The 13,507-nt window shown below is 34.6% G+C and overlaps 1 protein-coding gene across 4 annotated transcripts in view; it reads left to right on the forward strand.

Moving 5' to 3' along the window:
- The first annotated feature begins 1,960 nt into the window (after positions 1–1,960).
- The window catches only part of LOC135198766 (cartilage oligomeric matrix protein-like), a 109,337-nt gene continuing 97,790 nt past the window's right edge, over positions 1,961–13,507 (forward strand). For all 4 annotated transcript variants that reach the window (XM_064226676.1, XM_064226677.1, XM_064226678.1 and 1 more), the window contains exon 1: positions 1,961–2,216. In XM_064226676.1, the coding sequence (XP_064082746.1) occupies positions 2,147–2,216 (70 nt within the window). In that variant the 5' untranslated portion in view covers positions 1,961–2,146. The remainder of the gene's footprint in view (positions 2,217–13,507) is intronic.

Below are 13,507 nucleotides of genomic sequence, written 5' to 3' on the forward strand. Positions count from 1 at the left end.
TATATATATATATATATATATATATATATGTATATATATATAAAAGCACTGGGACCTATGAGGTCATTCAGCGCTGAAACGGAAATTGACAGTAAAAGGTTTGAAAGATGTAACATATAATATATATATATATCTATATATATATATATATATATATATATATATATATATATATATATATATATATGGGAATGAACACATGGGAACGTGTTTCACAGAAATAAATTTCAGACTAACCGAATTTGATTTAATTCATATCAATTCAATTGTTATTTATTTTCTCACTTTATTTAAGTGACATTGCTTTTACATCACCGTGAACCAAACAGGAGGCTCTAGTTGTCACTCATAAGCGGATAAAACACTCATTGACCCTGTCGTGCTAATGGTATTTAGATTACCTTGAACGACTGCCCTCCAAACAGTGGCGGCAGGAAGCTAGTTGTGGCGCTGTTTCTCTCGGGTGGTTTATCAAATTATATTTATATATATATCCGTATAATCTGTATATATATAATTTATATACATCTATATATATATTTTAAATGTATATATATATGTAAATTTCTGACGCGTGTAATTGCTAACGGCTTGGACTCACTCGAAAGACCGGGGTTCGGTCCCGGTGCGAGTCAGAAATATATATATTTAGATAAGCATAAGACTTGTAGTGTCAATTTGTTGGAATAGGATGTCGATTTTGTGATGTTTTCAGATCATTGTGTAATTTTTTTATAGTGAAGAGAACAAGCATAAAAAGTTATTGTGAGAGTAGAATGTTTTAATCAATTAAAAGAGAAATAAGGTTCTCTAGGTATACTACGCCAGGGGAATAAGCAATTGTTAATATAGGGAGTGGAAAAATATTAATTGTGTATTTGTATAGGATATGGGAGTGAATGTAATGGATGATGATAGGATGAGAGGAGAAGCGAAGCGAAGAGTAAGTGAAATAGAGAAAAAGTTCACAACAGCTTTGGAAAAGTTTTGGAAAAGTTGAAACGCATGAAGTGATTGTTAAGCCAACTGTACTTTATGGCAGGGAAGTGCGAATTTTAAATTGTGAACAAGAGAAGAATGGATTAAACCACTGAGATATAGATTAAAGACTGGTAAAAGTGGCATAGAATTCGAAAATGTTTAAGGAAAGGAGGAAAATCAAACAGTGACACAGCCATAATGTGCAAATAGCGACACAGAAACGCAGCGTGTGTGAGGAGTTTGCTGTGTGTTGGTGCGCCGTTTTTGTATTGACTAACTCTGTGGAAATTTTCTGAAAATGGGGTTCCTCATTGCGGCAAGAGTTAGAAGTTTGAATCCCACAGTAAACATGGTCGTACTTTCCTCTGGAGCCAGATTTTATGAGGTAAATATATATATATATATATATATATATATATATATATATATTATATTACATGCATATATAATATATATAAATACTATATATATATAAATAAATATATATGATGTATATATATATATGATATATATATATATATATATATATATATATATATATATATATATATATGTGTGTGTGTGTGTAATAATATGCATATATATATATATATATGTATATATATATACTATATATATATATATATATATATCTATATATATATATATATATTTATTATATTTATATATATATATATATATATATATATATATATATATATATATATATATCCGTTTATGTGTGCCGAGAGAGAGAGAGAAATAAAAAAAATTGCTTTATCACTCATTACATCGATATCATACATAAGAATCCAGATTGTGATAAAAGCTCTTCTACTTTTATGTGCATGTTGAATCACTGCATCCTCTTAGCACATGTCCATGTAAGTATAATGTGTATGTGCATGTAGGTGTGACTGTGAGTCTGTGTGTGTGTGTGAGTGTGTATGTGTGATTAGGAGTGGGTGGAGCACTTTGGGCCAAGTGAGGGTATGTGACGAGCCCTCCCGTCATAGTGTTTGGGACCACCGTTCGGTGGGCCACGTCCTTTTCTTCTTCTTCTGGCGTACGGTGCTCGCTCGCGACCTCTGCCAACGACTCCTCCTTAAAACTCTTCTTCTTTCCTCTCTGGCCCTGCTCCGAGTTGATCTTTGCGTCCGCTGTCAGCAAGCGCGTCCTCCCCGCCATGCGGACGTCAGCAGGGCTCTTGCTTCTCGTAGTGGCCACTGCGTCAGCCAGTGCCACTTTCGATAAAGGTGAGATTTTAGCGTTTAAAAAAAAAAAATTCCGGGTTTTTCATATCATGCGAGTGTCCAGTTTTCTGTTGCGAAAAAGTAAGAAGGGAAAACTGTTCATGTAGGAAATTGAATATATATATTATTTTAGTTTTGTATAAATTATTGGAATTGAACCTGGATTGAACTGTAAATTTCAAAGGAGTGTCCAGATTTCTGTTGCGAAAAAGGGGAAACTGAAAAAAAAGTCCTGGAGATTCCAATGGAAAGTAGATTGAGTTCGAGAGTTTATGGTATATCATCGTTCTAATATTCATCTTTATAGGTTTATTGTAATACGATGGATACGTTAGTATTTGTGTGAATGCTTGTATGGCCCGGCGACTAACTTATAATTTCGTGGAAGGGTTGAAATAATTTATCATTTAATTTCCTGCAAAACTTTTTTTTTAGTTTCCCATTATTTGCAACAGAACTCTGGACACTCCTTTGAAATTTACAGTTCAGTACAGATTCAATTCCAATAATTTATACAAAACTAAAATAACATATTCAATTTCCTACAAAATTAGCGAACAGTTTTCCATTCTTACTTTCTTGCAACAGTAAACTGGACACTCACATGAATGTTACTGTTCAATACACTTTCAATTCTGACAATTCCTACCGAATGAGCGAACAGTTTTCCCTTCTTATTTTTTGCAACAGAAAATTGCCACTGGTTTGAATTATACGGTTCGTTGCAGAAAACAGTTAGTGGCCATTTTCGATTATCTGAATGATAGTGTCCCTGAGATTTTAAAGGTTCAAAATGAACCGCCTCCAGATTAGACATAATTGATCGTATTATTGCTCACATGAGCAATGTTACTCAGTGGAAATTATGTCGAAGTTAACGGAGATTTAGTGGATCTTACTCATACATTTGTCAATTTCTTTATGTATCAATACTTTACATATGACTAAAATAGTTTCTGTTAAAACAGAATTCCATCCAATAAAAGGAGCCCATAAAACACACCAGTCTTTTGAGCCTACAAAGCCTTGCGGAGAAATTCTTTATTTCATAAATGATTTTATCATGTAATTATGCACTACGCATCTAAAAGATGGAATAAATTTAAATCAGATCAAATTTAGTTAATGATTTCATTTTTCGCTTGAAAATGTGGTGCGTCGTCGAAGAACCTCGGTCCGAAAAGCGGAAAGAGAAAAATCGTGCCGTATTGTAAATTCATCTTTGTAACATTCCCCGCCTTCACGCAAGTCTTGCTTCACGTCGCGTGAGGCATAACCTGTTCCGTCTCTTTTCAGAGATTGAATATTATAATTTTAATTTTCAACGGGTGTATCCTTGAATATATAATAGACCAGAGGGAGATACCCATAGGTGAATGTATGTATGTGTATGCGTGCGTGTGTGTTTGTATACCTTAGGATTTTAACCTTGGCACAGGCAGGTCTTGTTTTCTCTTAATTACCGAAGTGCGCAATGCGCTTGTTTTGTAACTTAAAATTCATAAGGGGATATAAGTTAGGTTTATGTGATGGACAAATGCTCGTGGCTTTCCTTTCATCTATATTGTGAGAAATTTTTTGTTCAAAAACCAATATCCATTCAAGAATATACGCATTTATCCTAAAAGATGCATACTGTGTAAAGGTTATTCATATTATTATTTTTTTTTTCGATGTGCTTCGAAGCTTAACTTTCACGCGGGCAAATTAAGAAATCGACAACGTTCATAAGAAACTAGATTGCTTTCTTATTCATTGTTATTTTATATTCAGCAAAAGCAACATTTTATCACAAATGTTTGTTGCTGTTTTTTAGCATAAACAACGCTTAATCACCGTTGCCAGTCAATTTCAATAAAACATAAACATCGCTATTAATTTAACTAAAAGTTCTTGAAGTTTTCCACTGAAATCAAGTTGAATAAATAATATAATTGTTTCATAAGATCGGTGGTTGTTGCTGCACTTTTCCTTATTTGTAGCTTAACAGGTCAAACACTTTTGTAAAGTCAGAACTATGCAAAACGTTTTTATTGAATCCCATGCAGAGTTGGCAATGATTAAATCAAACTGATTTAATCAAGTGATTAAATAATTGATTTTTTTATTTTATGTATTTTCATATTTTTTATTTGAAAGCCAACAAATTGAAAAATATGGTTTGGCGGTTAATAAAAATTTGAGCATAACTGCTCTGCTTATATTTATTTTGATATAAAAAAAATGCAAGTACATAATTTAGGCCAGAACTGGAAACTTAAATGATAAATCAATGTTAATTCTGTCATAAAACACATTTTGAAAAAAATAAAAAAAGGATTGAAAGAACATCTAGCAAATCAATTAATTCAAATAAATCACTGATTTTTTCCTTAAAAAAAAAAATAACCCAACCCTGATCCCATGAAACTTTGTACAAAATCGATAGCAATATCTTTAAAGTTTGTGAAGGCATAAATGCAAAAATGTTTGATATATGACTTTATTGGCACTACAACTGCGAGGGTCAAGTGTAGAAGAAATTCTGAGAAGTCAAATTTCCTCGCACAGAATTAAGTGACAAGATTGCATATCTTAAATCAGGGACTAACTTGGGGGAAAGTTAAGTTAGTCTGTTCTTCATAGGATGACACGATCAATACTGATCCTAACGGCCCTTGCCCAAACTTTTGCACTGTATCTGATATCAAAAGTTTAAGTTAAATGCGCCTCACTGGCGTGGTTTAGTTTAACCAGACCACTGAGCTGATTAACAGATCTCCTAGGGCTGGCCCGAAGGATTTGATATTTTTACGTGGCTAGGAACCGATTAGTTACCTAGAAGAGGACCTATAGCTTATCGTGGGATCCGAACCACATTATATCGAGAAATTAATTTCTAATCACCAGAAACAAATTTCCTTGACTCCACGTCGGTGGTAGAGCGTGGAATCGAACACTACAGTTCCTGATATGGTATTTTCCAGTTGCAATGCCATTGGTTTTAATGGTCCCTCCCTGTCCATCAAATATAGTCGGTTAGCGTGTAAATATATGAAGCCATCAGATCGTTAGAACTGTAAAACATTTAAACAAGTACTTGGGAGGTCATGGGTAACGATATTAGCTTGAAAACATCACGTCCTTAGTCCTAGTTCAGTTGTTATTTGCTTGTGAAGTATTTTGGATCACTTGACTATCTTACATCGCAGAGATTTGAAATTGCGCGGAAACAGATCCTGATATTGGGTTTCAGTCTCCATTAATATAGAAAGGAAAGATTTAAAAAGATTTGCTAGAACAGGGTTAAATGCTTTTCAGTGAGACATGAATTTTTATGAGTTGCTGTTTGAATGGCTTTGCGCCAAGTTTTCTTAAGATGCAGGCTGTTATTTTTCTCGAAAGCGAGGCATGTAGATAATGCGATGCTTAATGAAGTGAACATTAAATGTAATAGAAAAGTTCCTATCTGTAGTTAAGAATATTTGACGTTTCCCACGGAACTCATCGTCAAACTATTTTACAATTTACTCACTAGAACCATTTGTCAACATACCTTAGAAATACGACACATTCATTCTTATGAAAAGAAATAAGCGAATTCAGAATTGGAGTGGTTTCGCCACTTGTCACTGCGAGTGAAAGTAAAGGATAATTCTGACATCATCTCTGAACGTGGCGCCAATGTTTACGTTTTGGGGATTTGCATGTGCTCAGGGGACGTCATTGAGGCTGCTTGCCCAGCTCCTCTTTCTTGGGGGAATTAGACGAAGATTTCTCTGCGATTAATGAGATGCAGATGTCAAGCAGTAATGCATGTATGTACGCGAATTCATCCTTAGCCATTGGTCGGTGCGTATGTATGTATGGGTACAGGTACAGGATTTGGCGTTTTCTGTCGTCAATATTGAGTGAATCACATAATAACCTGCCTGTCTTCTCTTAGGAGGTGAAGTCTATTAACACGTTTCTTTTAAGACAGAGACCTTTATTTTAGTTTTCCCGTCTCTGCCTCTACAAAAATAAATAAATAAATGAATAAAAAATACAAATAAAACCGAACAAAATGAAACCTTTTATAACTGAATTAGAGAGCCAAGCTCCTCGTGTAAATTCTGCTTAATTTGCTAAACCAAATGAAAACTTGTTTTTATTCGTTTGTTGATAAGGAAGAAATGGAGCCAGATGATTGAATAAAATGCAACTTTGTTGAAGACGAAACCACTCGCTATTAATTCGAGATAATATAAAATTAGCGAAAGGAGCGTAAATTATTCGCAACAAATAAGAAATAAGACTGTGATCTTTGATTTCTATTTTATGGTTGGTTCATGTACGAAAGTTATGGAAGGAATTACAGAACAGCCCAAATGAAGGGTTTCGCATCAAAGGCTGTGATAGGTGAAAGAAGAAACTGTATTAAATGAATGTGGATTGACCTGATAGAGAATATTCCTGATGAAGAGTTGTACTGGCATCTATGTATTGCCTGTTTGCAGCAATATCAGGAAGATAGGTCCTTAAATAAACCTCGGAATTCATCCGGAGTGACTTCTTCATACGGAAAACAGCATTACTTGAGTAATCATTACAAACATTAACGTTTCAAATGCCTTTAGATGACCAGCGAATCGCACTTCAAGGCCCCAACGTCTGTTGATTTTGTTATGTAACTAGAACAATCAAATCATCAGTGTAGGATCGCCATGATAGCGTTGTAAAGTACGGTAGTTTTTTATATATACTCGAGGGTCGGAATCGTTGTCTTCTAATGACGTCTCATTTCATAATGGGGTCACCTTGAAAAGATTTTTGACATACAAGTTTACTTATTTATTTGTTTATTATTATTATTTTTTTTTCAGAGAAGGCCAATTTGGGTTAAGGACATCTGGTTACTCGTGTGAACCCTTTTCATGTTCTCTCTCTCTCTCTCTCTCTCTCTCTCTCTCTCTCTCTCTCTCTCTCTCCACATTAACCCAGGTGGTATCATGTTACCTAAGGCAGCTTATGCGTTAATGCAATTCGAATATTATCAACGGCCAACCGATGACATTTTAAGTCTGTTCAAACACCAACGGTCGACCTGCCCCGGCTCCTCCGGTCCGTTCGATCTACCACCCGTTTTGATAATTATGCCCATAGGAAGGTGGGCGTTGTAGGCTCAGTTGTTATTGATGGCTGTTCCCTCTAGTGTTGATAATATTAGTCACAGACAAAGCGAGGTTCTCCAATTTCATCGTCGCTCTAAGCCCACGTAAACAGCGCCCTACCCATGTTATTTTGGCGTTAGTCTGATATTTTATTATATGAAAAAGAAGTCCCTCTTGAAGCGACAGATGAATGATAAAAAAAAGGAAAAAAAAATTCACTGTCAGCCAGAAATTTTATGAGTATGTTTGTCTTGAAGAGACAGATGAATATGATGGAAAAACCCAGAATAATTTTACTGTTAAGGAAAACATTATTCGCATTTTTTTTTTTTGCTAAATTTTTGTGCGTGCTTCACAGGGAATGAACACCGATCAGCTTTATATATATATATATATATATATATATATATATAGTATACTATATATATATATATATATATATATATATATGTATAAATAAAGATGAAAGGCCCATAAAACACTATGTGAACGTTGCAACCATATATTTCGAGCACTCCCTAATCAGGAGCACGTTCAAATAGTGTTTTATAGGCCTTTTATCTTCATATTATACTGTTGTATTACAGTAAAAGACATCCATATATATAATATATATATATATATATATATATATATATATATATATATATATTTTTTTTTTTTTTTTTTTTGAGATGGCAAGGCGGATCTGTTCTGCTTGTTTCACTACCCCTCTCACGGAAGGTTCTGTCGCTGGGTAAATGGCATGGCCGTGGGTATTCCCTGAGGGGTGGGTGTCTCCCGCTTTCTTTTTATGCATTCGAAGGCTCGGTGAAGCTGAGAAAAGCATGTTTTCTCTCTCTCTCTCTCTCTCTCTCTCTCTCTCTCTCTCTCTCTCTAAGATATTCTAATAGGTTTCGTATCAAGTTCAGTCTGAATTTCGGTGTATAATTATAGCCTTCTGTTTTTGCTCACTCTTACACAGTAGGATATAATAATAATAATAATAGTAATAATAATAATAATAAATTTTATTTCAGCTCAAGGCCATATACATGGAATATATAAAATATAGACTATAACATACACAATCTGATACATGCGATAATATGATGAAAAATTATAAATTGACAGAATCCACACAGTTGCTGGTATAATAATAATAATGATAAATAGTAATAATAATAGGAGTAATAGATTTTATTTTAGCTCAAGGCCATATACACTGAATATATAAAATATAGACAGTAACATGCACAATCTAGATACATGAGATAACATGATAAAAAATTATTAATGGACAGTATCCATACAGTTGCTGAAGAAGTATAAAAGATGGTATGTATAATAATGGTAATAAGAATAATAATACTGAGAATAGTACTTAAAAAAAACATGAAAAAATGATAATGATTAGTGTATATATAACTGTTGTATCCTTATCTCTGTGTATATGGATTTATTTTCTCTTTATCTCACACATCTTGCAGGTCAGAGACCTTAAAAGAGTAGAGTAGGAAATTGAGCGTAATAAGTGTGGTTATATATTTACATTTCATGAGGATTATCCAAGGCTTGACCTTTGTCTTAGTCTAAAAAAAAGCGACCTTTGTATTAGTCTAAATAAGTGAGAAAAACAATCAACATAATTCCGTCTCTCTCTCTCTCTCTCTCTCTCTCTCCTCTCTCTCTCTCTCTCTCAGCGTCCTGCTATAGCCATTAGTGAACCCACAAAACGTACACGGTCGCTCGATAGGTGTGTTAAGAAGAAGGAACCTAAATACGTTAAACGACTGTAAGGATAGGGGAAGATCATTGTCAGAAAACAAAGTTGTATACGCACGAGAGAGAGAGAGAGAGAGAGTTACTTGAGAAAAAATGCATTGCTTAGTTCACGTAATTATGCGTCTATGTAAATAGCTTTGTGTATGACGTATATTCAGATTCGCGTAAGTTTCTCTCTCTCTCTCTCTCTCTCTCTCTCTCTCTCTCTCTCTCTCTCTCTCTCTCTCTCTCTCTATATATATATATATATATATATATATATATATATATATATACTATATACATACATACACACACACACACACACACACATATATATATATATATATATATATATATATACTATATATATATATATATATATATATAATGTCTGCATGTGTGTAGCATACGAACTGCGTGAAGACGCTCTTTCGTATGAATCAAAATCAAAAGCAAAACGTCCGCCCCCTCCTTATCCACAGTAAAAGATGGCAGGGCTTCTGTTCATTTCCTTATTTCAGAAGGCATCCTATTACGCGCTTTTCACGGCTCGCCTATAATTATCTCTCAGCGAAATAAGTGCAGTAGTCGATGACTTAATTTCAAATGGCGCAGTTTGGTACTCAGCAGTGATGTACTATAGCCGTCAGGCAGGCCGTGTGTCTCTTCTAATGAGCTTGTAACCGTGATGTTGTAGTCATGTGCTGAACCTCTGAGGGAAATGCGAAGGGGAAGATGGTGATGGGGTAAAGACAGAGAGAGAGAGAGAGAGATTTAAGTGCTCTGTGAAAACGCGACTCTTGTGGGATCAGGGAACTGGCTTAGGCCTAGCCTTGCTTGTATGAGATAGAATAGGACCAGTTGCATGAGACGGAAAGAAGAAAGATTAGGTAGAAAAGAAAACAGAAAGTATGATGTACTTAGCTGAAGAGAGAGAGAGAGAGAGAGAGAGAGAGAGAGAGAGAGAGAGAGAGAGAGAGAGACTATAGTGGGAACAGGGAATCAGCCTTCGCTTAGCCTTGTTAACATGCGATAGAGCCGATTTCACGAGTACGAGAGAGAGAAGATTAGATTGAAAAGAAGACTAAAAGTATGATATACTTAGTCGATGAATTTTGTGATAACACATGCCTAAAATTTTAATCAGTTACGTTTAACTCTGAGATCAGCAAACGTAAATTATGTAGGCTACAAAGAAACTTTTTCAGCCCTAGCTGGTATTTTGTAATTAATGCGCGTATACGGACTATCGAAAGTTAGGGTTTACCACAAGTAAGTCAAGAAAGATCCCAGTATAGGCCTAAAATTTGGAAATGACTTGGAACTCGAAAGCGATACCAATGAGACTATCTCTGAAGTCGGTGTACGGATTAGTTCCCTAACTATTATAAACCTAATTTTGAACATTTGCGAGCACCAGTTGTACGGGGTTCGATGCGTTTTGGAGCAATTTAAACGCAATTTTGGAGACTTGAACTTGGCTGTTAGTCTAAGATAGGTACATTTTGAGATCATTCAAGATATTATTTATCCATCCATTATTAAGATAACTGTATTGATTAACACTGCTCAGATACGTATTTTGAAACGCACAATGAATCCAAATTTGGAATTATATTGGTGAAAATACGTAATGTCTTCTTTGGGCTTCCAGTCTTTAACTATCCAATTTCACAGTTAGTGGAGTCAAGGATACTTCAACTCAGTTTCTATGTTTGATTGTTAGCATTAAAGTGAAACATAATTCCAAGTGCAGAAACTTAACGGGGACAATAAAAAGTCAAAATTCACAAGTATACAAGCTTGCTGGACCGAGGGGTCATTTTAATCATCATTAATTTCGTGTCAGAGACTGGCTAGATTTTAATAACACAGGTACCTTCTGCATTAGTCAAATGCACATTATCATGCTGAGGTAGCTGCTGTCAAAAGCAAATAATACGTCATCTGTGTTAAAATAACATCAACATGTTCCACCTTATTAATGGCAAACACGAATAGAATTCCAATGAGAAAACGAGTTTAGAGTGGTTATGAAGTTGATAAACAATATCAGTAAGACTAGAAATACGCCAAGATAATGTGAAATAGGGGCAAATGCATAGCTATAAATTGCATCTTAAATCCACGGGGAAATTTAAGGGCTAAAACTAGTGGCATTCCCAGCCTCACGAAAATGGGAAGAAGGAAGAGACGGTTGAAATGCAGGAGAATGAAGTAACCAAGTGGCAGTAACAGGATACGATTCCTAACGATTCACACACACACACACACACACACACACACACACACACACACACACACACACACAAAGAGAGAGAGAGAGCGTGTGTGAGTGAGTGAGTGAGAGCACAGATAAATCAGCTGGGTGTCACATGCGTAATATACATTTGTACGCAGCTATAAAGCTCTTTCATTTGACATGCTTCTTCTGCCGAAGTCTAGAGAGCGCGCTGGTCTTGAAGTGAACTGTCCGAGGAATGTAAACAGCCAAATCTAGCTCGGTGAGAATTTTGCAGACAATTGCCCATTAACGAGAGCGCATCTGACGTCTGTTTAATGTTCTTGGGTTTAAGTTTAATCTTGTTACTATATCATATACCCAGAGAGAGAGAGAGAGAAGCAGTTGCTTATATGCATCTGTTTGTTGTAGTAGTGAATCTCTCATTTTTGCTTTTTAATTTTCAGATATCATTTACACTGGGGGTTTCAATTATATACATTCATGGTACTAATACAAATGTATATAACTTCCTCGCCATAGCTTAGTATCCTGTTTATTAGTTTTAGCATTTTTTATTTTCATATTTTGTGTTTTTCGTGCCGATGCTAGAATAAAGTCGCCTCAAGGTTACTGGATAACTCTGTAGAACTTTTTTAGACTTGGAAAGTTTGGACGTATTTGTCAGTGCGAGAAACTGCAGAGGTATCATATTCTTACAAAATGTTCGACAGTGTTGATGGCCGTTATCCTCAAGTGCCATATACACCAGTTTAAATCTGTTAGTCCTATACATGTTCTAACTTCTTAATGAGTAGAGCATGTAGCTGCTAAATTGCTTCCAGTAGTACCAAAAATGTATAAATATTTATAAATATAGGTCATTCTGTACAGTGCTTTAATGAGGTCAGTTGAAACCGTGAGTATCTCTGAACAATATTTTTATCGGGAAATATTCTTTAGGAACTTTTGCTATTATAAAAAGTTGAGTAAAAAAACTCCTGCCCTTTTCGGTGCGTATCCTTGTACTCTCTCTCTCTCTCTCTCTCTCTCTCTCTCTCTCTCTCTCTCTCTTGAGATTTATATTATAATTTTCTCTGGAATTATTTTAATTAATGTTCATCTCACCACCACCTACTGCTTGACTTTTAAGGAAAAGAAACTGACCACTTTCTTTTTTTAGCTTTCTCTTAGAAGTTCACGCCCATGAAAGTTTAGAACCCGTTAGTTGTTCAGTTTTCTATCCAGAGAGAGAGAGAGAGAGAGTTTAGAGCAAATTGAATCCCAGGTTATACGGTCAGATTCGGTCTTTTGTTGAAACTTTTTTTCGAGAACTAAGAAACTAACTTGTCATTCGTTAAGTATCTTGTAAATAATATTAACGTTAATTTTTTTTACACCAAAGATATAATCAACAAAACTTTACATGATTTAAATGAACCATGAATTTGTTGCATTTGACTCGGTAAAACAAAACAGAGTTGACTGACGTAATTGTTATCTCTAGACAAATACTACTATTTATCATTATTATTATTATTATTATTATTATTATTATTATTATTATTATTATTATTATATTAGGAAGAATACATCTAAGAAACATTGAAGCGTTGCTTACATGCGTAATTTATTTTTTTTACATTAAAAATCGTATTATATTTATATATGTATATATATATATATATATATATATATATATATATATATATATATATATATATATATATTTGTGTGTGTGTGTGTGTGTGTGTGTGTGTGTGTGTGTAAACATAAAGTTCTTTTTACTGGCTTATACGTACCTGATCGTTATCTGTGGCAATGATTTTTTAAAAAATACATCTAAGTTGTTTACACGCCGTCAGCATTTAAAAAATATTTTTTGCGGGGGTGGGGGGTTAGTATAGCTTTCTTTCAGACTAAGTATTTGCCTTTAAAACTCCATTTTCTTTCAGTCGTAATCATGTCAAAAAAAAAATAATAATAAGAATAATATAAATGACTAAATAGTTTGAATATTCGCCAGCATACTTTGGAGCACTTGAGCATGTAATTTGGGCATCCTACATAGTTTTTATCCACTTTGCACTAAAACAAAGGTAATCATTCACTGCCCTATGGTAAAGGATAAATCACTGCTGGTTACTATCTGAAATGGGAGTAATATCCAGCGGCCAATAAATGCCTGTAACGTT

This window comes from Macrobrachium nipponense, chromosome 22, assembly GCF_015104395.2.
Source record: "Macrobrachium nipponense isolate FS-2020 chromosome 22, ASM1510439v2, whole genome shotgun sequence".
Taxonomy (NCBI): domain Eukaryota; kingdom Metazoa; phylum Arthropoda; class Malacostraca; order Decapoda; family Palaemonidae; genus Macrobrachium; species Macrobrachium nipponense.